The sequence below is a fragment of the Poecilia mexicana genome, unplaced genomic scaffold, assembly GCF_051168715.1.
Source record: "Poecilia mexicana isolate PSO_F unplaced genomic scaffold, ASM5116871v1 scaffold_19, whole genome shotgun sequence".
Classification (NCBI taxonomy): domain Eukaryota; kingdom Metazoa; phylum Chordata; class Actinopteri; order Cyprinodontiformes; family Poeciliidae; genus Poecilia; species Poecilia mexicana.
In genome coordinates, this window is record NW_028263388.1 from 1,180,620 (window position 1) to 1,206,131 (window position 25,512).

The window sequence follows — 25,512 nt, forward strand, 5'->3', positions numbered from 1 at the left end:
ATTTGTTCTAACATTTCTGGTTATTAATCCGAATAAAAGTGATAAAACTCCCAGATTTAACTCATTTTATGATTTAATTAAACTTTCAGTGAACTGAAACATCACAACTGAGAGCACACATATAACAGTTAGTATAATTACTGAAGTACGACATCAACGGAACAACTTTGAATGAATATATGGATGTGAATCCAATAAATAGAGGTTAAAATAATAAATAAAGATAATAAATATTAATCATGTGTGAACAGGTGGATTAGATGCTTCACTCTTTGGCGTCAGTAACTCCTCCTCCAGAGATGGCGAACGTGGCTTCATTCTCAGGCATATCAGGGCTAGAACGATCACACACAGATCCATCAGAACTGCAAATATGGCCGACAGATTATCACAAACAGATCCATGAGAACTACAAATATGGCCGACAGGCTAGAGGTTCTGTGGAGCGACGGCTCACCTGTCGAATATCTTGGCGATCCTCATCTCGCCACGGCCCTTCCTCAGGCTGATGCGGGTGGTGGAGGCGTGGGCCAGGATGTGTCCACCGATCGGCTTCTTGGGGTCGGCCTGAAATCTGAAACATCAAAAGGTTTAAAGAAGCAGACTAGAGGCCGGGAGGAGGCGGGGCTTTCTCAGCTCTTACGTCATTCCTGCTCCGGGATCCGCCGTCATCTGGTTGGTAACGAACACGGCGACGTTGTACTCTGAGGACGAGATGAACGGATGAAAACAGACAGGAAACAGAAACCAGATGAACCTTACCGTGACCTATGGTGCTTCCCTAAACAGGATCAATCTGTGGCCTATACAAAACATGCTAGTTTTTGCTGAAAATCCTTCAGAGTGGGCTGTTTTAATGTCTCTGTCGCTTTAAATCCAAATAAGCAGCTGCTGGCCATGCCCCCCAACTGCTATCAGATGAGCAGTTATACAACCATGCATCTTAGAAAAGCAGAAGTGGAACTTCATGCACAACCGACACAAATGCAGCAAATTATTAGAGCATTGTAGATTGAAAAAAAAATGAGCAAAAGGGGAAAATTTAGATTTTTTTCTAGAAAAATTCTCAAAATTTCAGAGTTTTTCTTAGTGGATATTTACTCTTTAATAGCCGTCAAAGCAAGTGGTTTCTGGGTGGTAAGTCAACAACTAAACAATCAGTTACTAAATTAGTTGATGATTATTTCAATAATGGATTCATCACGATGAATCTGATGAACCTAATTAATAATCCAGTTTATTGAATTGGTCTGCAGGCGATGAGGACTTGTCTGTTCAAGGTTAATTTCATGTTAAATGTTCATTTAACAGACGGATTCTTCCTGTTTTAATTGAGTTTGAACTGAATGCAACATGGTGTACTTTTTAAATTAAAGACTTTATTTCCAAACTCACTGAGAATCGATTATGGAATCGGTACAGATAAATTCTCATCAGTTCCCATCTCCAGATGTATTAACACTGGAGTAAAGATTCAATGAGACTCTCAGATGTCCGTTGAGCTCAAACTGAGCCAGAACCAGAACCAGAACCCGTCCTGGTTCTGGTTCCCACCTTCAGAGATCTTCTGCAGCCTGGAGAGCATCTGGGCCAGCTTCTGCTGCCGCTCGGCCAGCTCCCCGCGGCCGGAGAAGTCCACTCTGAACAGAGCCATGATGGAGTCGATGATCTGAAGAGGAAGAGCCGACATGGCGGCGTGAACGCAGGACCGTTTCCATAGAAACATCTACGTCTTCAAACTTTTACAGCACAAATTGGGAGATAAAAACAACACAAATGAACAAAAATACAGTTTAAATTCACCATCATGTTTTTAATATACTGTTACACAGCAGGGACCAGTAAAACTAAAATATAACCGAATGTATTGTTTTATAAACCTCATTACTGGTTCAATAACAAAACATTAATTTAACAAAAACAAATCTTCAATTTCAGTAACATTTAAAGTATAAAATATGAGTCAGTGTTTATTTCAATTACACGGGTCGATGACTGACTGAGTCATCAGAAAAAATAAATATTCAAAAATCAAATAAAAAATGTTCTCTTTACGTTTTCTGGCTTTTAGCAAATAGAAATAATTTTCATGATTCTAACTAAAATAAAACCAGAAAAGTTTAATGTTACTTAACTTCAGAGAGTGAAAATAAAAACCTTCTGTGTGTGAAAATATCTGGTTTCAACTGTAAGTTTTGTTTTCTTAATTTAGGTGGAATCAAATATTTCATTGCGCTTCATTATGAAACTCTGCAGTTAGAATATCAAGGACTTTCCAGGACTTTCCAAACCTTGAAATCACCTGTGAGTGTTTCAGGATGGAAAAGGTCAAACTATCGATGATTACCTTCCTGACGCAGCAGGAAATCAATCAGAGGTTTGCAGCTCACCAGCAGCTTGAACACGCCGCCTTCTTCATGAAACTTTGCTGCTACGAAGTCCAGCAGCTCCATCTGGTGTTCGCCTGCAGGAACAGCAACTTCCTGTTGTGACTTCCTGTCGCTCAGACAGGAAGTCACAACAAGGCTTCAGGAAGTGAACGCTGAGCTGGTCGTACTGGTGTAGGCGCGGGCGTAAAGCACGTTGTCCAGCACGGCGTCGTGATCCACGTTGAACCGATCCGCGATGTCCCGCAACCGGTCTGGGCGGCTGCAAGGAGGTCAAAGGTCACAACATACAGAAGAACAGCCTTGGCCTGATTTTAATTCAGATTTATAGCCTGTTTAAAAATGTTTTTTTATCTCTTATTCTGGGCGTCTGAGTCGAACTGACAGGAAGAATCAAACTAAATAAGGACAGAAAGAAGGATACAAGGAAAGAAGAAAAGAAAAGAGGAAAGTGCAACACAAAAAGTAAAAAAAAAGGAAAGGAAGGAAGGAAGAAGGATGAAATGGAAAGAAAGTAGGAAGGAAGAAGGAAATTAAGAAAGGACAAGAGGAAGGACGAAAGCAGAGAAGGAAACAAGGTAGAGAGAAAGGAAGAAAGGAGGAACAAAAGAAAGAAAGGCAGGAAGAAAGAAGGAAAGATGAAAGAAAGGATCCATTAATGGAAAAACAGAGGGAGAAAAAGAACAAGCAGGAAAAATAGAAGGAAAGGAAAGAAGGATAAGCTTGCTCTAAGGATACAAGGTGTTCTCCGTATCGATGAAGATGACTTTCCCACCGGAGTATCCGTCTTCACCTGGCAGCTGGGCCGTGACTGGAGGGACGAAACACACGTCACGTAACCAAACAGTCACAAAATATGAAAATATAACCACAAATTATTAAAAACTAGTCAGAGTAAGATACAATATAACCATAATAAATCATAGTGAAGCTGATGTGTAGCAGGACTTGCTCACCACAGAGTGTGTGAGAAAGCTGCGTTTTTCCCGTCCGAAACTCTGAGGAAAATCAGATCATTAAATAAAAACATCTTTTAGTTAATTATTAGTTTGTTACATAACAATTTAAAAAACGACATGTCTTCTCACCTCCGAAGGCCTCAGTGATGGCCATGCTCTCTATCCCTCCACCCAGCAGCTTACTGCACACACACACACACACACACACACACACACACACACACACACACACACACACACACACACACATGAGTGAACCCAGACAAAACACGCAGCAGCTGAACTTTGCGATCTTAACTCGAACTCCTGGCTGCCCGTGGTCACGTGGAAAACCTGCTTCCTCCTGGCGCTGTACTCGAAGGCCGTCTGGAATCCAACGTTCTGCTCAGGAAAACCAAAATGACTCAGAGCTACGCTCCTGTCCATTTCTGCGTAACAGAATAACAGAGGGGCGTCTCACCAGCATCTTTCCTGCCGCCTCCTTGATTTTCTCCACCTTGGCCTCCGACAGGCCCTTGATGTTGCACAGAGCTTTGCGCGTCGTCATCTGGATCCCTTTGACGGTGCAGATTCCCACCGACTTCAGCTTCTTAATGTCCGCCATGTTCTGGACAAAAACACAAAATAATACACTCTGTCTCTTTATAACCACAAAATTCACAGCATTTATTAGGATTTGATGCAATAGGCACAAACAGTTCAAAGCTGAGAAGAGGAGGAAAAATGAACCGTCATTTTTGGTCTTTATCAGTTTTGGACAAGTAGATTTTTAAACTTGAGCCTCATTCAGAGAGCCTCTGTAATAGGCATTTATCATTTATCATGATAAAATTTCTTATAAGAATTTTGATTTATCTCTGTCAGAATAAATTCCGGATAAATGAAGTAAAAAATAAAAATATGACCACATTGTTAGGATTGTTATTTGTATTATTTTCTTCACTGTTTGTTCCCCAAGAACATCAATAAATGTCAATGAACTTGAACATATAAATGGTTACTTTATGCAGGTCATGTGACAGGAATGTTTTCAGAGCAGAGTTTGTGATGTGACACAGTCTGAGACACACAGTTACCTAAATAAGTAGCAATAACCAGTTATTATCATCATGTTTATCATTATCACAATATTACCACAAAATATTGTGATAAAAATTATCAATAGGCCTCATTACTGGATTTGACTAGGCCATTCTGAGACATGAATCTGATTTTATTTACACAATTTTGTGTTAGTCATAAAATCTAAATGATATACATTTAGCTTGTAGTCATAACCTTAAAAACTACATTTTCCAGGTGATTCTATGATATTTCACTTACGATCCCATGTTTCTGTAGGAGGTCAATGTCTTGAAAAAATGACTCCTGTTTGATTCAGAAGAAATAATCATATTAAATCACAAAAACAGACGGAAATCACTTCTAAATTATTCCATCATATTATTTATTAATACCTACATTTTTAGGAAAAGGCTAAACTGTATTAGCTATCGATCTTACCTCGTTATCCTGGAAACCTGTATCATCCTCAACAACTTGATCCTCAGCGAATTTCATTTTCAATTCAGAGTGAAGCTTAAAAATGAAATATAAAATTTTACACGTTCAATTTGATCACTTAAAGGAGGTTTTAGCCAAAAAGCAGAGCAGCTAGCTCGATCAGAAGCTAGCTCTTGATTCACAAAATACCGACTGAAAAATAAACTAAAGAGGTTGGAATTAGTTGGTTCTGGTTATGTTAGCAAATAATAATAATAATAATAATTCAATACCAGATAATATATATATATATATATATATAAAAGAAACCCAGTCCTAAAATAAAACTATTGCCTTTTGTTTCCTCTGACGGACAGCATCTGTCACTGGCGGGAAATTAGGACCTGCGATGTATTCAAGTACTAGCGGAAATTTGGATCGTCTTAGTCAAATCAACGCAAAACTGATTAAGCACTCCATCATAAAGTTTAATCGGCTGTTGCTGGTTTTTACACAACGAACCTAACCAGATTTAATGTCCATGCTATTGTGTATTCATTAATAGGGAATCTGGTCTGAGAAACTGACAGGACACGGGCAGCTTATTCCCCTTGAAGCCCTCCTGAACGAGGAATAGAAACGCTTTTGAACGCAACATTACGTGCTGATTTAAGAAACAGATCAAAATGGACTCGGACTTCATCGCTTTGTTGTTATAAAGAGAAAAAATATCTTTTGTGAAAACTATATCTATTAATATTTACAAAAAAGAAAATCCTTTCATTTTCTCTTGCTTATATGTTAAAAGAGGAAAAAGTCAAATTTCTTGTGTGCAGAAATTTGGTGAATAAAGATGATTCTGTTGAGAAAAACATGGTTCCACTTCATACGTGTAATTGTTTTTTTTATTCTGATAATGCTTTAGTTTTGTCATTCTAGTTTCTTTTATAAGACAAACAGACCTGAATAATCATTGTAATAAACCTTTATTATGAGTTTTAAGTTTTGTAATAAAAACATGCAACAGAAAGAAGTAATTCTGATCAATCTAGGTTTAACTTTCTGTTTTTACTGCACTTATAAATACAATTAGTAGCAAAGTTTTGCAATCTGGAAAGAAATATATTTAAAGGTTATTTCTCCAGGAATAAATAAACTTTATTGCCTTAAAGGAGGAAATTTCACCATCTCCAATCTTACCAGCTTCATTGCATCTGCTCATGTTTCCCACGCCATGATGCTGCCACCGCTGTGTCTCACAGTGGAGATGGTAGAGAGCTAGAGGTCAAACGTACCGACTAATTCACCTGACCAGTGTTTTTCTCTCAGGTTTACCTGAGCAGGTGATCAAATCCTCAGAAGTCTTTTAAGTTATTTCAATGGGTTTTAATTGTTGCAGTCAAAAAAGAAGTGACACATGTTTAAGCATAAGACTTTCTCCTTAAATGGCAACAAAAAAAAAAAAAAAAAAAAACTTTACATAGAATTGAAAAAAAAACAAAACATGGCGGCATCATTTATACCAACACGATGTTTCTACCTACCAGGACAGAACCACTGATCAGACTTCAGACAACGTCCACAACCTTCCCGACTCTGATCCAACAAACATTTACTCTCAGTATTTCTCTAAAAAAACAAACGAGTTGACAGAAGCGATAGCTGCTCCTGGATTACAGTCTCTGCATGATGTTGAGCACAAGGAGAGAGGCGAATCAGAGCGCTGTTGCTAGGCAGATTTCCCCAGATTCCTCCTGGTCCTCACACCTTGCCAGGTGCAGCAGGCATCATGCCGGGCATCCCGCCCGACATCGCAGTGTTGGGTCCTAACAGGATCTACAAACAAACAAAACATCTGTTCAGATTGTTGCTCAGTTAAAAGTCCAAGCAATTTTTTAGAAAAAATAAGGAAATTTACTTTGTTTTATTACTTCAGGAAATTTGTTGTCATTCTTAAAGAGCCTCATTTTATGTTTGTTTTTAGGTTTATAAATAAATAGAAACAAAACTTTTGCAGAAAAGAAGAAACATACATTTTTCTTTTGTGGGATGTTGAAAATGAAGACAAATAGAAAATTTAAAAAGGCATAAACTGTCAAACTTACTGACAGAAAAACAATATGGATGGTAGTTTAGTGTCATTCTGTCACAGAAAATCCGTTTATTATATGAACCAACATTTGTCATAACATCTGTAGCATCTGATGGTTAAATGATTTATTAAAACTCTCTGTATCATCAACCACTGTAAGATCTAGAAAAGAATAAATAATAATTACAATTGTTTTTTCCACTGTTTGTTATTCAATTAAAATTCAAAAACACGTTATTAATCCCAAAGGGAAATTAAATAAATGTAATTATTTACATTTATTATGCTCATTATATAAGCATAATCCTGTCCATTAACACATCAAATCACTGAAATCTACTTCAGTCAGTGTTACTGACCTGATGGACTGAAACTGAGTCGCTTCTTATCCTTTTATCTGCTAATAAAATAAAAACATATAGCTTAACGGTAGTAACGATAACCAGAGCTGGCTGGACTCATTTGGTCTTTACAGTAATTGTATTTAAAACATCCCAGAGCCAAACACAGAGAGACAGCATTCAGCTTCTATGCGCCACAGATCTGAACCAACTTACAGAAAACTGAAACACTGAGTTCCTGCAAATCTAGACTAAAATCCCACCTGGTTACAGCTGCTTCTGAAACATAATAAATGAAACACAAACACTTTGATGTGTAACGATTGTATCCGACACAACGTAATATTTCAGCAGTGTGTTCTCAGTTTGTGTTTTTATTTGAGCTGCCTTGTTGCTGAAATGTGCCTCACAAATAAACCCGACTGAAAACATTAGCAGATCATTTTTTAAATCCCATTATGTCAGAGTCAGTGAGCCGTCCACAGAGGCGCTGCTGCCTGACCTGTCTCTGCTGCTGCAGCTGCTGCTGCTCCAGCTGAAGCCGCTCCGTCTCGAACACCACCGGCAGCACCAGGATCATGAAGGAGGTCGTCCCCACCCACAGCGCCGAGCGGGAAAAGCTGCAACAACGTCAACAGACAGGTTAGCTTCTGCTGCAGGAGACGAGCCACTGAAGCTTTTCCCATCCTCAGATACAAAAAAATCTCCATCCATCAGCAGAAGTTCATATTTTAAAGGAAACTCTCCAAATTTATTTCCCAAATCATAAAAAACAAAACATTTAACTTTGAGATGTAGTTCTTCACACAGAGAAAATATGTATTTTTTTGTGATTAAATTCTGTTTTGATATCTGTTATTATTCAGAGTTGAGTAGTAACTACATTTACTTGAATAACTTGATTTGGAAAAAAAAAATTAGGAGTATTTTTACTGCACTGTAATTTCATTATGAAATATCTCTACTTTTACTTGAGTAAATTTCTGGATTCCAAATGAAAAACAAACATGAAAAATTCACCACACAGACACACACCTGCAGTTTTTGTTAAAGTTAAAAAAATTTATTGAAAGAAACTGATTTGTAAAAATGTTATTTTGTTAATTTGACTTTTTACCAAATACTTGTTAACTCTGACTAGACTAATTTCTTGGATGAATACATTTTACTTTTACTTGAGGAAGTAATGCTACTATTATTTCAGTACATTTTTAGGAACTCTACTCACCTCTGGGTAATAGAGCAGGTCCTCAAATTACATTTCTAATTTATATATTTGTAAAGAGATGATCCATATTAATAAACACAAAGTAAATCTGCAAGATTGTAGCCAGGAATAATGATTCCTTGTTTGTGTGCAGAAACAAGGATTCTGACATTTAAAACAATCTGAAGGAGCTAAAACTTGAAGTCCAGATCTTTCAGAAACACATTCATTTCTGAATAAACAGATACTTTTATATTACATGTAAATATTAAGCGTTTAATAACCATAAAACTAATTTGTGTCCAACATCGGCATCTTTGCACATTTCTGATTTTTGATTACTTGTGCGTCATTGTTGTGTTTCTGCTCATGTTTGACTGCTGGGACTGTACCTGTAAAACTTCTTTAACACGGAGACCGAGCACTGCGCCGAGGTCTCCGCGGCTGTCCTCACTGTGTCCGGGAACATCTCGGTCAGACCCCACAACCTCTCCACCAGGGTCTCATCCAGCTGAAGCAGACACACACAACACCGTTAGTTATCGCGATAAAAACAACTTGAGACAGATCAGTTTATACGGGAGATTATAGTCTGTTTAAAGCCTTGATCGGCCTGTTAATGGCAGCAGAACCTCAGGGAAGACTAGTAACAGGCACCACAGTTAGCTCACTTATTAGCACAGTCAGGCTAACAGGAAATTACACTACATCTTTACTCTTGTTAGCGCAGGTAAGATACATAAGTGAGAGGAAATATGCTAACATCTTCATCTTCATCGTCGTCTATTTCATCTTCTCGAAGCCGAGCAGACACCGGGCCTGACGCCGGGGACAGTTCTTCCACGGAAGCCATGTTTCCTCTTCACCTCCCCTGGTGGTAGCCCGGCTAACCTCACTGAAGTACGGCCAACGATTCTCTGGCAGCCGCGGGGCGGTTTTCAATAAATTAGTTTTTCCAAGCAATTTCCAGAGTTTTTTCATTCAGATTAAGGCGAGTCTGAGCACCGACACTGCGAGGTCACAGACGGAAAAACGTGAGACTCGTCAGGGTCGCATGACGGTGGAAGGGCAGGGGTCAGTTTGGAGAAAACGCAAAACAAACTGCGCCCTCTACCGTGAGGACGGTCTAATAGCAAGTCTTGAATCAAAGTAGGATTCTTAGTTACTGGGTTTGCAGGGTTTTATATTCAGGTTCAGGTTCTAAGTTATTATATATATATATATATATATATATATATATATATATATATATATATATATATATATATATATATAATCATCAACAAGACTGGCTACGGATACCGACTTAAGAATGGGGCCACAATCAGTCACCTCCTCTACATGGATGACATCAAGCTGTACGCCAAGAGCGAGCGAGACATCGACTCACTGATCCACACCACCAGGATCTACAGCACTGACATTGGGATGTCATTCGGACTAGAGAAGTGTGGCCGGATGGTTACAAAGAGAGGGAAGGTCGTCCGCACAGAAGGGGTCTCACTCCCAGAGGGAACGATAGCAGACATAGAGCACAGCTACAAGTACCTGGGAATACCACAAGCAAATGGCAACCTCGATGAGGTCACAAGGAAAGGAGCCACAGCCAAATACCTCCAACGAATAAGGCAAGTCCTGAGAAGCCAGCTCAATGGCAAGAACAAGATCCGTGCAATAAACAGCTATGCCTTACCAGTAATCAGATACCCTGCCGGAATAATTAGCTGGCCAATGGAAGAGATGAAGGCCACGGATGTTAAGACTCGGAAGCTACTAACCATGCATGGAGGGTTCCACCCCAAATCCAGCACCCTGAGACTGTACACAAGCCGTAAGGAGGGAGGCAGAGGACTAGTGAGTGTGAGAGCCACTGTCCAGGATGAAACATCCAAGATCCATAAATACATCAAGGACAAAGCCTCAACGGACGATGTGCTCAGTGAATGTCTCAGGCAATGGGGAACAGAGGACGAGGTGCTGGAGGAACCATCATGGGAGGACAAGCCCCTACATGGGATGTACCACCGACAAATAACTGAAGTGGCTGATATCAGGAAATCCTACCAATGGCTGGAGAAAGCTGGACTCAAGGACAGCACGGAGGCCCTCATCCTGGCCGCCCAGGAACAGGCCCTAAACACCAGAGCAATAGAAGCTCAGATCTACCACACCAGACAAGACCCAAGGTGTAGGTTGTGCAAGGAGGCCTCTGAGACAGTCCAGCACATAACAGCAGGGTGCAAGATGCTGGCAGGGAAAGCGTACATGGAACGACATAACCAAGTGGCGGGCATAGTGTACAGGAACATCTGTGCAGAATATGGACTGGAAGCCCCGAGGTCAAAGTGGGGAACACCCCCAAAGGTGGTGGAGAATGACCGAGCTAAGATCCTGTGGGACTTCCAGATCCAGACAGACAAGATGGTAATGGAGAACCAACCGGACATTGTGGTGGTGGATAAAGAACAGAGGAAAGCCGTTGTGGTGGATGTAGCAATACCAAGTGACCACAACATCAGGAAAAAGGAGAAACTGGAGAAATACCAGGGCCTCAGAGAGGAACTGGAGAAGGCCTGGAAGGTGAAGACCACAGTGGTGCCTGTGGTCATCGGGGCCCTCGGGGCAGTCACCCCCAAACTGGAGCAGTGGCTCAAACAGATCCCAGGAACAACATCAGACATCTCAGTCCAGAAATGTGCAGTTCTAGGCACAGCCAAGATACTGCGCAGAACCCTCAAGCTCCCAGGCCTCTGGTAGAGGACCCGAGCTCAGAGGATGAAAGAGACCACCCGCGGAGGGTGAGAGGGGAATTTTTTATATATATATATATATATATATATATATATATATATATATATATATATATATATATATATATATATATTATATATATATATATATATATATATATATATATATATATATATATATATATATATATATATATATATATATATATGACTGTGAAATTATGTAAATAAAAATCTAAAGATGCCGACAGCCATCGCCTTCTACAATAACTCTATAATCAAATGACTTAAAACAATAGGTGGGTAGAGTACCCAAAAATTTAAAGCAGGTTTGTTTTTCAGTGGGTAGAGATGCAAGAAATTTTCCTCTGGTAAGAGTACCAGTACTTCATAATAAAATTACTCAAGTAAAAGTAAAAAGTACAGCATAGTAAAAGTACTCCCAAAAGTTTGTTTTTTTAAAATGTTACTCAGGTAAATGTGATTTAGTAAATGTAGCTATTTACTCAACTCAGGTTACAACAACATTTAATACAATAAAGTATTTTTGAATTTGAATTAATCAGTGCTTCTCTCTGTGAGTTTAGCAGCATTTACCTTCCCCTATTAATTTGAATCCATGAAATTAAAAGATGAGAAGACACATTTGCAACAGCTGCATTGTTTATTTATCTTATTAGCCATTAGTACAGAGGTGAAGAAGTATATCCAAGCAGGTTGGAATAGATGAATAAGTATCAGGTGTGATTAAAGAGTTTTAGCGAGAAAGAAAGCTGATGTGATGGTAATGGATGAAGAGGAAAAGACTAAATGGAGACAAATGATTCACTGTGGCAACCCCTGATGGGAAAGGCCCAAAGAGAGAAAGAAGAAGTGAAGATAGTGAGTCCATCCTAGAAAAATATGTTGGTCCAGCCCACACCCATGACTTTTAAACACATCAGAAGCTTGAATCTAAAATAATTCTCACTATTTATAATGTTGAATTCTGTTATTTTCAAATTGTAGCTTTTTCATACAGTTTGAATTTCATTCAAATGTCAGCAAAATTTAAGTTTACAAATAAAACATTAATAACCTTTTTTCTGAAATCAGTCATAAATGTGTATTGATAGTTTTATACCTAGTCAAGTCTGATTTTATTCGTCAAAGTAAAGCTAAATTATCTTCTACCTTTCCCAGTTCCTTGGAAAATGAGCGCTTACTCTGAAAACTTTCTTTTTTTATTTTCTTTCTTTTTTTTCTAATCTCATTCCTCGGCTGTTTTTCCCGCTGCTGAGAACATTGAAGGGGGCGGCCATGGAAAAGTTGCAGGATTGCAGGGATTCCTTGTTTACATCCTCCCGGAGCGCGCCGGGGTGGGCGGTTAGCTCCGCCCCCATTCTTCTGGGCTGACGTCATTGTCGCTTGGTGTTTTTTATGAATGAAAGAATCCAACCTCAGAGCGCAGCGGAGTAATTCCGGGAAAAGGCGGACTGACATTTTGTCGCCAGAGTCGCGTCGAATCAGCAGGTAAATTATCACTTGTTTATATATAAATGTGGAGGTAAATGTTTAAATATTGTGCTGTGACGCTGTTATTCGGTGGTAATTACCGAGTATTGGAGGAATGCTGTCCACCGGGCGACTCGCCAAGTGAGCAGGCAGCTGTTCGGTTTAAACCGTCCATGCTAGCTGCTAACGGTTAACATTACTAGCATATTAAGAAATACCTACAAAGTTAGGCTCGCTTCCTAATTAGCGTCTCTTCTCGCGTGTTATCGAATATAAACAAATGCTTTCTACTAAACTATATATTCCGTATTTGTTAACAGCCGCTCGATAAGTTATTTAAACCCTAAATGTCCCGTGGACTCGTGATGGCTGTTTACTATAGCAGCGGCGCCCTAAGCTGGCCAGCTCCTCTCCTATACGGTTTACGGGTGGATTTTAAACAGCTAAGAACATGGTAAACAACCATGGTAAACAACATAATAATGAGCGCTGCGAGCTATTTGACACAGAATAGTAAGAATAGTGGATACTAAAGGGTAGGATGGTTAAGAATCGAGCAGGTTTGACCGTGTTGCGTTCACTTGTTGCTTCCATGTTGTTATTTAAGTGCTCTTCCCCAGCTCGCTCGGTGTTTTGGTTTAATTAAAGCGGAATATTGTGAGCTGGCTTCGCCTCGTAGCGGTGGGTGCTGCTGGGTTTCTGCTAGCTGGCAGTCCTGGCGGGGCTAAAGCAGAAGGCGTATTGCTGAATCACCCTGACTTTACAAAGAGGCGGTCCCCTCGGTCCGCAGCCCGAGTCCTGCCCGGCGGCTCGGACACTTTTTCCGCTGCGACCGCTGACTTCCTACGCTTGTCGGGAACCGGAGCTTGTTGCAGCAAACCCACTCGCCCATTAAAAGACTTTATTTTATCCAGCGTTAGTGGACCAGCCGCAGGGCCGTGGAGGAGCGGGAGGCTGGGCCCGGGACAGGTGACTCGTACCTCTGTTTCGTTGCCTCTCGTTGCCGTTTCGTGCCATCCTACGGAAATTAAACAAAATTAAGACCAGAAATCATGTTTAAATGGGACACCTAACATACACGTAATTACGTAAACCTTTAAATATATGTTTATTTTTAAAACAACAATGTTTATTCTGAGGTTCGAGCTTCTTCCTGTCACTGAATCTGACTAAATTGTTTAGGGAACTACACAACCCACAGTCCTGCTGAAGCAAGTCAGGCCTTTAAACTGGCGTTTTTAAATAGTTATGACATAAGATTAAGAGGAAGTTCAGTGAGCAAAAAATAAATAAAATAAACAACAGCAGCGTCTGTTTTTATGAAAGACGCCCAGAGTTCAGAGAGGATTTCTGTCTGTCTTCAAAATAAACAGAATTTTACCTTGAATTAATTTCTCCATCTGATTGTTGATGTGAATAATGAAAAATATTAAACCTTATCTAACAGAACCATCTGTTACCAAAGCCACAAGTCCAACCAATCATTGAGTCGTTACATTTTAATAACCGACTTTTTTATTAATAGCTACAACAAAAATATGGTAATTAGTATTTGTTTAAACTTGTCATGTCATACTTCGATTTTTTAAAAATAATTGTTCCTGCTTAAAAAAGGCTAAATAAGTAACAGAATAGTTTTATGCAAATCAAAAGCAGTTACCCAAACAAGAAATTAACCAAACTGCTTTATCTCTCCGTCCCAAACTCTTTAGTCATCGGCTTTCATAACATCGGCTTTCAGCCACTCCCACGTACAGTCATGCTCTGAGCAGAACCAGAACCAGAACAGAACCGGCCGCGATTCACAAACCAAACTGAAAGGCTACATAAAAAGAAACACCTGGTCACCTCACTTCCATTTTTTAACCGCTCTGTTGTGATAAACGTTTCTGGGCGATAAATTGTCCCAGAAGTGATAATGATAAACGATAATATTGTTTTTGAGACTATTTAAGTGTAGTAATGGTAATAATGACACAATAATACAAGAACTCATTCTCAAAGATCGATAAACTTTAATTTTGTAATTTACACTTAGCACTAAAATACATTTTAAACATGGAAAATAAAATAAATAACCAAAATCAATAACCAAAACTATAAGTACAATTAATTATGAAACCTCTACATATGAAATTTCACCAGAATGGAAATGATCCAACTCATTTTAATTCATCATGTAATGAAACTGGTTGATTGCTTGTTGTTAGAGACACTTAAACGTTTCAGTTTCTTCTTCTTTGTGATAAGTTTTTGTTTTTTTGTCACTGTTTTTTATGTTTCTGGCCTCTGATTTGCTGCCTGAAGCAGATAATTGATTAATTAATTAGATTAATGTAGTGAAGTCAACTAGATTTTCATTCTGTGAAAATTTACCTTCACACTGCAGGGCAACCAGACCCACCCTAATGTTTTCCTGTGCTGCTGTAACAAGACAAACGTTTTCATTATGTAGAGATAAGTAGACATAATAATCCTGTAATAACATTTTCTATAAATTTAGCTCTGATCCGTTTGAGGCAGTAAAAAGGTTCTGACTTGAGATCAAACACAACAAGCCAACTTCCTGCTGGCAGACATCTTTCATTTGGTTCACATCATTACATTTCCTCTGTAATCTGAACAGATTGTAGAAAATGACTTCAGGTTGTCATCTGAACTGACTGACGGTCGGTATGAAACGATCCAGGTCCGTTTCATACCTGGGACGGGTTGAGGGTCTCCAAGAAGCCCAGCCTGGAGCCAGTCTGTGAACGTCTCGTGTTATTCAATATTGCAGTGACAGAAACAGAAAAACCTAAAAAGCAGGACGACGTTTCAGAAGAGGCTGGAGGAACTGGACCAGAGAAACTTAAAACGGCTCAAGACAAAACAACTGAAAATAACAGAATTTAACTGTAAAAAGGAGAAACTGAACAACCGCAGCCTGAAAAAGTGAAGCGATTGACAACACAGACACAAAATCAGCTGAAATATATGAATTTATGTATTCATATAAAAATGGACACAAAGAAACCTGAAATATACACATTTAATAAAAACCAGGAGGCAGAAAATATTCCCTTTTGCCAAATTCCACTGTTACTTAAATAATTAAACAGGATAGTCAGAGTTTTCCCTCAAACCCAAACATGGCCGCCCTGCGTTTAATCACCATGGAAACAAACCAATAGTTTCCTTTTCTTAACACTTTTCTCTCATTAAAGCTTCAACGCGCACACATTTACTTTATCAGCTGTACAACAGAATTAATTCGCCTTGTATTTATTTTGTAAATCAGTCTGGTGGGCCCCACAGAGAGAGACCCGGGTGCCGCCGGTGGTCCGCGCCCCACCGTTTGGGAACCTCGGATGTAGAAACTGGTGTTGCCTTGATGTGTTGCTGCGTTGCTTTAATCCTCCAGTGATTGTGAGCCCTAAATACACCAAAGCTGTTACTACTATGCAGTTTTTATGCAAGCAGGATTTAGGTTGTGTAACCAAGTCTGTCTGGTCGTGGTGCGTTCAAGTGCTACTCGGACATTTTAAAACTGTTTCTAGTTTAATGTCAAAGAAGGTAAAAACTTTTCATCAGTAATTAAAGTTTCTAATTTCCTGGTTGGATTATCCTGTTGGACATTCAGACATTTCCTCAAATCCAACATGGCTGCTTTTCATTTGAACCACAGGAATAACGTTTCAAACTCGTTTGAAGCCTCAATCAGGGAAAAGTGTTTGAACAAATCTGCTGTTTTTAGCTTGTGTTGCTAATAGCAGTTAGCAACCTGAATCAGAACCGACTATTGGCCAAAATTGTGACGAAAGAAAGAATTTCACTTCGGCTGACATCAAACAGACATGAAGTACAAACAGAATCCATTCAACAAATTAGAATATTTCTGAAAAGTCTGTTTATTTCAGGAACTTCATCACTAAATGAATCACATTCTGTAGATTAATCACACCCAGTCGGGTGATTTTCCGCTTCAAAATTAGAATGTTACATTAAAGCAAATAAAAACTATTATTGGTTTGTGTAATGCCTGCTTAAATGTTTTTAACTGACAAATGAGACTCATAGGAACATATATTCTAATTTATTAATCCTATTATCTATAAACATTAATAAAAGAGAAAAAGATCAGTTTAAAGACGTCTCTGCAGAAAATCTTTAATGAGATTTAGTTTGTGGAGAACTTTTTTCCTCCACTGAATTTCTCCTTTGAGGAGCTTTGGTAAAATAAAAATCAGTGAACCTCTCGTTTGTCCCACTGGGACTTTGGAGCTCATTGCAGTTGCACCTCATTTGAAAATATCTGCTGTAATTTCATCTCGGTACTGAGACAACGTCTAGTCCAGCGTTAAAGGAACCAGAGTTTATATAGGAGAGCACCGATAAATCCGTCCTGATTTTTATCTACATTTTAAAGGCAAGCGGACCTTAAAATGGCAACGGGTTCAAACGGACCGGAGTCGGGTTGAAGCGGACCGGAGTCGGGTTGAAGCGGACCGGAGCCGGGTTAAAGCGGACCGGAGTCGGGTTGAACCGGACCGGAGGCGGGTTGAAGCGGACCGGAGCCGGGTTCAAGCGGACCGGAGTCGGGTTGAAGCGGACCGGAGCCGGGTTAAAGCGGACCGGAGTCGGGTTGAAGCGGACCGGAGCCGGGTTCAAGCGGACCGGAGCCGGGTTGAAGCGGACCGGAGCCGGGTTAAAGCGGACCGGAGTCGGGTTAAAGCGGACCGGAGCCGGGTTAAACCGGACCGGAGCCGGGTTGAAGCGGACCGGAGCCGGGTTGAAGCGGACCGGAGCCGGGTTAAAGCGGACCGGAGTCGGGTTGAAGCGGACCGGAGTCGGGTTGAAGCGGACCGGAGCCGGGTTGAAGCGGACCGGAGTCGGGTTGAAGCGGACCGGAGCCGGGTTAAAGCGGACCGGAGCCGGGTTAAAGCGGACCGGAGTCGGGTTGAAGCGGACCGGAGCCGGGTTGAAGCGGACCGGAGCCGGGTTAAAGCGGACCGGAGTCGGGTTGAAGCGGACCGGACTCGGGTTGAAGGGACTTAAATATATAAATGTTTCTTACAGAAATAATAAAATCTTTTGGGAATAAATTGTAGTTGGCTTGAGTTGACTTTAAAGTTTTCTGCAAAGATTAAATATGGATTAAGATTAAATATATAATAATTTAAAATATTTCGTGACCCAGTAAATCTGCTCAGATTTCTCTAATTTTGGGAGATTATGTCTCCAGGTCATGGTCATGTCAATAATCACCACACTGTCACCAACTCAGCAACTTTCTTGCTGTATTTAGCAATAAATAAATCAGTATTGGCCAAAATCAAAATTGGTGATCAATAGTCAGCCAGAAACCTCAATGGTTGCTCTGACGATATGAAATAATGTGATATTGTTATTGAACTGCACCTTGTGATCCACTGGGTTAGTCATGTTTGGACAACGTGATGCTGGCTGATTCACAGGCAGAACATCAGAACAAGGTTCTGAGGTCGGGTTCAGTGGGACCGGCCCGTTTCTTCCTCCAAACATCGGGACTAGAAAGCCTCACCTGGAGGAAAATATGGAGGAAGGACGATCACTTTCCATAGAGAAAAATCCCAGGTTGCGAAAAATGAGAAAGTTTGCTGTGAGTCTGCAGAAGCAGGTCAGGGAAAAACCCCGAGCCGCTTCGGCTGGGTGACAGCAGCTCTGGCTTCTTCTCACTAAGGTTTTATTTCACCTTCCTTTGTCTGAGTCAGTTTGTTTCAGTTAGTTTAATATTGTTTAGCTTCTATTGGTTATTATAGTAGTTTTAGTTTTTTCATAATTTGGTTAAATTTTTAGGGGCAGAATTCAAAAAGGTCAAAGTATTGAGATCATGTTTACGTTAATTTGGGTCATGAATACTCACCAAAAGTTAATATTTTCTAAAAAATGTAAATTATTGTTGAACAACGAGCTGACTGACGTTTTATTCCAACTTTTACTGTCGACGTTTTACCGACTAGCGTAGCGCCGCCAGGATGGTGACGGAGCGTAAACTGCTTTAAAAAATCAGTCCCATCATTTTGAAGGCTAATAAATGATTGATAAACATGAAAATAAAGGACATCATGTCTGCATTTCAGAATGTTTAGTTAGTACTGTAAACACGTTTCGGGTCCAGTTATAGTTTTTCCTCATTAATTTCTTCAGTTAATGACGATGTTTTCTGTCAGTCTTGTTTAATAACCTGGGTATCATTCCTGCGAGCGTTCGGGTCGGCTTGGCAGCGAACCAGAACCTTTACCGATCTGAAAGTGATCCGGAGCGGCACTGAGCATCCGGGGAGAAACGGCCCACTCAGAGGTCAGAGGTCAGACTGAGCCGTCCGGGAGAAACGGCAGAAACAGGCCAGCTCAGCGCTGCGTCACGGCACCGGTCCAGGTTTTCCCCCTCGGTTTTATTTTCAGTGAAAGCTTTGAGCCGTTGATGTTGACAAGAGGAAGTGTTGAGCGAACTGGTTGGGACACCTGCCTTTGAGCAACTAAACGCCAGACACACTCGATATAACTTCCCCTCGCCATTCCAGCGAATAGAAGAAAGGCAGCCGGGTTTTCAGAACCTCCTCTTCCTCCCGTATCAAACCGCAGCGCTTAATGACAGAGCGCGTTTGGAGAAGCATGAAAGCGCTGCGGGTTCTCCTTTTCTTCACAGCGTGTGCATGACCGGCCGTCTTGTGAGAGGATGGGAAATGTCAGGCCGAAACGAGCCAAAAACAGCACAATGCCTGAATCACATGAGGAGCCATAAAGTTTTAATTCAGTTTTTTTTATTCTTCTTCCAGAGTCTGAATCTGTTTGAAGAGCCGAAGACAATCGGATCATGACGACAGAGAGGAGCAACAAAGCCCTGAAGGTAAAACGCTGGCAGGAAGATCTTTATGAGCCGGCAGAACAGCAACACGACAGCTGCAGACCAGCTGCTCAGAAACACTCAGACATGAGCAGCAGCTGCTCTGGAGGAGCTGCAGAGATGCACAGCCAGCAGGAGGACGCGACCAAAATCTTTCTCACCCAAAAATATCTGATCTGATCCACTTCCATACGCTAAACCGATCCAATACCAGGAAAGCACCGATCCACTGCTTTCACTGGCTTAGTGTCGGCTGGAACAACTTAAAACGTTTATTTTCTTTTAAACAGACAGATTTGCACATCTAAACCCAGCAACAGCTTCACCAGCTGCTCAGACATGTGAAAACAACTTTAAGCTGTTCAGTCACTGCAGTCAGGAGTAAAACAGCCAATGAAAATAAATGATAAACCGAAACATCAGGTTGACTGCAACAAACATCCTGTCAAAAAAACGTGCAGTTAGGAATGCTAAATATGATGTCAAATAATGAATGAAGCACAGAATTAGACTGAACTGATCAGGCACATTGTCACAGACAATCAGTCCAGATTTATTTTGAAGTATCGGGCTGATACGGATACTGCTATGGGATCGGTGCATCTCTAACCGATAGTTTCCAAAGCGTCTGATCTGGAACAAACGGCCCTTTGATTCTTCGTCTTAATGTGGAACTAAATGAAACTGAGCTTCACCGCCTGGCTTACATCAAAGCTGGCCTAGTCAAAGTCCAGACCTAAAAAAAACCTGAATCTGCAGAATGACTTGATGTTGTCCATCCAGTCTGACGAAGCTTTAGCTTTTCATGATGCAGTTCAGACTTAAAACTCTGAGGTTTGTGGCTCTAATGTGGCAACAATCGAAAAAGTTTCATGTTTTAACTTTTATTAAAAATGTTTTTGTTCTTAAACGTGCCTCGATGTCGCAACAGTGAAAGATCGATCTCCTCCTCCTCCCTGAGTTAATATTGTCCTCTGAAGAAATGAACCAAAAACAACCAGGAGGCGGGGCTTAGTGCTGTCAATCACTGTCATGTACTTGAATGCTAAATGCACCAATGGCAGCAAAACAACTCGCTGTTACAGGAAGACTATTTATCTGCTGTTGCCACACTAACTTGCACACACAGACTTGTTGCCATAGCAACTGACAACAACAACAACGTTAATGTATCAGGATTCAATACCAAAATGATGCACAAACATTTCTCACACAAAGATCAGAACATTCAATCCATTCCAGTTTTATGTTTCCAGGGTCGATGTTACTTTGCGTTTATTAATAAGCTAACACAGCCGTGGTAGATTAGCTCTCACTGCTATTAGCTAAGCTAACACAGCCGTGGTAGATTAGCTTTCACTGCTATTAGCTAAGCTAACACAGCCGTGGTAGATTAGCTCTCACTGCTATTAGCTAAGCTAACACAGCCGTGGTAGATTAGCTCTCACTGCTATTAGCTAAGCTAACACAGCCGTGGTAGATTAGCTTTCACTGCTATTAGCTAAGCTAACACAGCCGTGGTAGATTAGCTCTCACTGCTATTAGCTAAGCTAACACAGCCGTGGTAGATTAGCTCTCACTGCTATTAGCTAAGCTAACACAGCCGTGGTAGATTAGCTTTCACTGCTATTAGCTAAGCTAACACAGCCATGGTAGATTAGCTTTCACTGCTATTAGCTAAGCTAACACAGCCGTGGTAGATTAGCTTTCACTGCTATTAGCTAAGCTAACACAGCCGTGGTAGATTAGCTCTCACTGCTATTAGCTAAGCTAACACAGCCGTGGTAGATTAGCTTTCACTGCTATTAGCTAAGCTAACACAGCCGTGGTAGATTAGCTTTCACTGCTATTAGCTAAGCTAACACAGCCGTGGTAGATTAGCTTTCACTGCTATTAGCTAAGCTAACACAGCCGTGGTAGATTAGCTTTCACTGCTATTAGCTAAGCTAACACAGCCGTGGTAGATTAGCTCTCACTGCTATTAGCTAAGCTAACACAGCCGTGGTAGATTAGCTTTCACTGCTATTAGCTAAGCTAACACAGCCGTGGTAGATTAGCTTTCACTGCTATTAGCTAAGCTAACACAGCCGTGGTAGATTAGCTTTCACTGCTATTAGCTAAGCTAACACAGCCGTGGTAGATTAGCTTTCACTGCTATTAGCTAAGCTAACACAGCCGTGGTAGATTAGCTTTCACTGCTATTAGCTAAGCTAACACAGCCGTGGTAGATTAGCTTTCACTGCTATTAGCTAAGCTAACACAGCCGTGGTAGATTAGCTTTCACTGCTATTAGCTAAGCTAACACAGCCGTGGTAGATTAGCTTTCACTGCTATTAGCTAAGCTAACACAGCCGTGGTAGATTAGCTTTCACTGCTATTAGCTAAGCTAACACAGCCGTGGTAGATTAGCCAATTTAAGATTTACAGCGTTATGCTAAGAACTTGACAGCTAAATGCTAGTCATCATTAGCAAGCTGTTTCATGCTGGAATGTGTCTAAATATCCTGCTCTGTGTCCCTGCCAGGTGAAGCAGGAGTGCGGGGAGAACGTTCCCTTCCTGTCGGACAGCGAGCTGATGTCGCTCTCCGTGCGGGAGCTGAACCTCCACCTGCGGGGCCTCTCCCGCGAGGAGATCCAGAAGCTGAAGCAGCGCCGGCGGACCCTGAAGAACCGCGGCTACGCAGCCAGCTGCCGCGTCAAGCGCGTCTCCCAGCGGGAGGCGCTGGAGCAGCAAAAGATGGAGCTGCAGAGGGAGGTGGAGCGGCTCGGCGCCGAGAACGCCGGCATGCGGAAGGAGCTGGAGGGGCTGGGCGCGCGGCTGGCCGCCCTGCAGCGGTTCGCCCGCGGCCTGGAGGCCGGTGGCGGCACGCTGCTGGCCACGGCGCCGCGCCTCAACACCGCCTCCGTCATCACCATCGTCAAGAGTCCGCAGCAGCCACAGCAACAGAGAGAGCAGGAGCCGTCCTAGGGGAACCGGAACCAGAACCAGGGGGACAGGAGGGGTTTGCGGGGTCAGGTGGTCTGCAATGCAAACACACACAGAGGCGTGGAAATTCAGAACCAACACACAGGATGCACAGACTGGATCAGTAGGAAAATACTAAACATGCTGTCTGCACCTTTTTCACGTTAAGCGGAAGTGATTTACCTCAGTGCAGTAAAGTGTGCGTCGTTGCCTAGCAACAGCAGCTTAGCTTTTCTATCCAGGAGCAGAAAGTCATCTGTCCTCTCTCCACACACAGACTCACCTGCTCCTCCTGAACCGGACCGACCCAGAGTTACTGTACCGCATTACTGCAGACAGGAAGTGGGCGCAAACTCTGATTGGCTCGTTCCAGCAGTGGAAACTGAAACTGTTGATCCAATACCAAGTAAATAAAAGGCCAAGATACCGGTACCGATACTTTTAATTACCATCAAACTTCTGACCTTCAGCTGTTTTTGTGGTTTTTTATGTCATTAAAAGTCAAGACAGAATTTGGACAAAATTTAAATTTGTCTACAAAATACTTGTATAATATATTATTATGAACAGAAACAGTAGAAAACAAAATAACTTTGTGCTTTTTCCCAAAACAAAGTGCAAAATATTATAATTTGAAAACAAATCAAAACAAAATTTTGAGTTAGATTTGAGAAATTACAAAACATTTCAAAAGGGAATTGAAACTAAAATATCAATATTATTGATATTTTGGATTGATCTGACCTCTGACCCAAATCATTCATCTGCGGTGACTGCTTTACCAGTTTAAATAATATTTTTTAAATAATTAATTTTTTATTTTTGTTTCACATTATTTCAGAAATCAAAACGGATTTAGTTTTTTTGTGTCGACATTCAGGGCTCCCTACTTAACAACCGCTGTCCATATTTATTTAGATATGTTGAAGCTCTTATTTTGAAATTAAACCGGAAGACTTAAGTCCAATCACAGAGAAGTAAGCTAGCGATAGCTAAGCTAAAGTTAAAAAGAAGGTGAAATGACATTTTAATTTCTTCCAATCAGGTGTGGCCTTTGTTTTTTTGGAAACGCCCACTTCCTGTCTGAAGTTCTGGGTTCTGTCATATTCTGATCCCACCGTCCAGATTAGCGTGGATATTAGCCTAGCATAGCAGTGACTGTTAGCTGTCCGGGTCTCTAAGGTTAAAGATGCGGCCGGAAGTGTTACTGGGTTTACTTCCCCCGCTGTTCTCCTCCATCACGGCGGTCACCAACGCAGTGCCTTCGGTTCACGCAGAACCCAAACAAAGAAAAGCAGAAGCTAACCACTCCTCCTTTCCTGTTTTAGAGCCGCGGCACTTTCAGAATGACTGCTGTGGATTTTCTAGGTTTTCAGCCCTATAACACACACACACATTTCATAAATGTGCAGTAACTTGGGTTCAGTCAGCTTCAGTTTCATTACAAACAGACTTTATCTCCAGGCTTCAGACCCGCGTCGCTCCTGCTCGCCTCAATGCAAATCCTCTGAAACATTCCAGTTTTGTGTTATTTGTAACGTCCGTATGTGCTGCAGAGACGAAAATGTTGAGTGACATTTTTAAGAGATATATATTCTATATTTTATTTGTATTTAAAGGTAGATATTCTGAAAAGACAAGCTAACGAGTGCTGTGATGTTCTACATGTTTTCAAAAGTACTTATGACTAGTCTGAGAAGATTCTCACGTCTAATTATTATTACTGTGTTGTGTGGCGACAAAGATTACAAAACGTTAATGATTAGCTGCGTAGAAATACTCAAAGCCAACGGCCATATTGATGTATGATTATTTTTCTGTGTGTGTTTGTGTTTTATTGCCATATTTGTACCAGCTCGTCGCAGCAGATTCCAGGGAGGGACATTTATTTTTCTACGGTGACGTTTGTTTAAAAAAAGAAGAAAAATGGAGAGACAGAAAGCTAAAGAAAGATGGCGGAAGAGATGGAAACGGAAAGTCGAGGCTGGAAGAGAAAGTGCAGAGAGGACGGCTGGTTGACTTGAAGAAATGGAGACATGTTTAGGCCACTGAATATTCATAGCAATATAGGTATGAGTAGGAATTATAACACCAACCATGCTGCAGAGTAAGACATGTTTAGCTAAGTATGAGCATTTATTCCCGATATCTTAACGTTCTTCCAATCGTGCTGGATGTTTTGTAATACCTGCAAAACAAAAATGGTATTTGTATTTATTACCTGTATTTTTTCTATTGTGAAAATTTAAGTACATTGTCTATTTTATATATTAATTATAATAAATGTTGTACATATTGTACATAAAACAGCTGTTTGTGGGGCTTGTTTGTGGAGCAGCAGCTTAACGGCCCAATTTAAAGCATTAATGTTAGATTTTAAATACAAAAACAACAAGAAGGAAACAGAGATAGAAGAAGGAAATGCTTTAATTTATGGAGATGTAAAGACAGAAACGGCTGCAGGTCAGGAGGCAACCAGGGGTTCAATGCCCGGCAGGAGAGGAAGGCTGGATGGACAGAAGGGAAAATGACAAGGGACGAAAAACAAGAAATTAGAAAGAAAATGAAAAAGAATAAAGGAAAAATTGGAAGGAAGAAAAACAAAAAGGGCAGATTGAAGAGAAAAAAAGAAACAAAGATGAAATGGGAGTGAAAATAGTAAAAAGAAATAACCTAGACGGGAGAAAAGTCATGATGGATGAAAAGTTTGGATAAAGTTTCTTTTTTGAATACTTGATCCAAACCTTGAGAATCCTTAAACGGATCTCCAGGCTTTTCCAGGCTCAGCAGGAATCCTGGCGCCATCTTAATTCCAGCGGCTCAGAGAAGAAGAGGAGGAGGAGGAACTGGTTTGAGCTCCAAACTGGTTCCTTTCAGGTTTCACTGGGAACCTCAATCTGCTGAGTCATCCTTTCTCAGCGCTGCTCCCGGACCCCCTTCCCGCACACGCACACACACGCATACGCAC

The 25,512-nt window shown here is 40.9% G+C and overlaps 3 protein-coding genes across 5 annotated transcripts; 1 reads left to right on the forward strand and 2 right to left on the reverse strand.

The window, feature by feature from the left end:
- Nucleotides 1–55: 55 nt before the first annotated feature.
- Nucleotides 56–6,045, reverse strand: dmc1 (DNA meiotic recombinase 1). The gene is made up of 13 exons (XM_015000208.2): nt 4,850–6,045; nt 4,670–4,714; nt 3,807–3,953; nt 3,645–3,727; nt 3,476–3,528; nt 3,344–3,385; nt 3,126–3,198; nt 2,558–2,649; nt 2,391–2,464; nt 1,555–1,669; nt 644–704; nt 458–574; nt 56–335 (listed from the first exon to the last, which is right to left on the reverse strand). Exons 1-13 carry the CDS (start codon nt 4,904–4,906, stop codon nt 266–268), a joined length of 1,029 nt encoding a protein of 342 aa, XP_014855694.1. The 5' UTR covers nt 4,907–6,045; the 3' UTR covers nt 56–265.
- Nucleotides 6,046–6,192: 147 nt separating this feature from the next.
- Nucleotides 6,193–12,634, reverse strand: tomm22 (translocase of outer mitochondrial membrane 22 homolog (yeast)). 2 transcript variants are annotated; one of them, XM_088016491.1, is made up of 4 exons: nt 12,469–12,634; nt 8,861–8,981; nt 7,764–7,881; nt 6,193–6,664 (listed from the first exon to the last, which is right to left on the reverse strand). In XM_088016491.1, the coding sequence occupies exons 1-4, from the start codon at nt 12,617–12,619 to the stop codon at nt 6,590–6,592; spliced, it is 465 nt and encodes a 154-aa protein (XP_087872617.1). In that variant the 5' UTR covers nt 12,620–12,634; the 3' UTR covers nt 6,193–6,589. The 2 variants fall into 2 exon arrangements, with proteins under 2 accessions (XP_087872617.1, XP_014855697.1); XM_015000211.2 differs by lacking the exon at nt 12,469–12,634 and adding an exon at nt 9,232–9,551 and having other exon boundaries at nt 8,861–8,979.
- A 9-nt stretch (nt 12,635–12,643) lies between these two features.
- Nucleotides 12,644–24,788, forward strand: maff (MAF bZIP transcription factor F). 2 transcript variants are annotated; one of them, XM_015000210.2, is made up of 3 exons: nt 12,644–12,730; nt 19,512–19,582; nt 22,104–24,788. In XM_015000210.2, exons 2-3 carry the CDS (start codon nt 19,550–19,552, stop codon nt 22,545–22,547), a joined length of 477 nt encoding a protein of 158 aa, XP_014855696.1. In that variant the 5' UTR covers nt 12,644–12,730; nt 19,512–19,549; the 3' UTR covers nt 22,548–24,788. The 2 variants fall into 2 exon arrangements, with proteins under 2 accessions (XP_014855696.1, XP_087872616.1); XM_088016490.1 differs by lacking the exon at nt 12,644–12,730 and adding an exon at nt 12,757–13,681.
- The last annotated feature ends 724 nt before the right edge of the window (nt 24,789–25,512 follow it).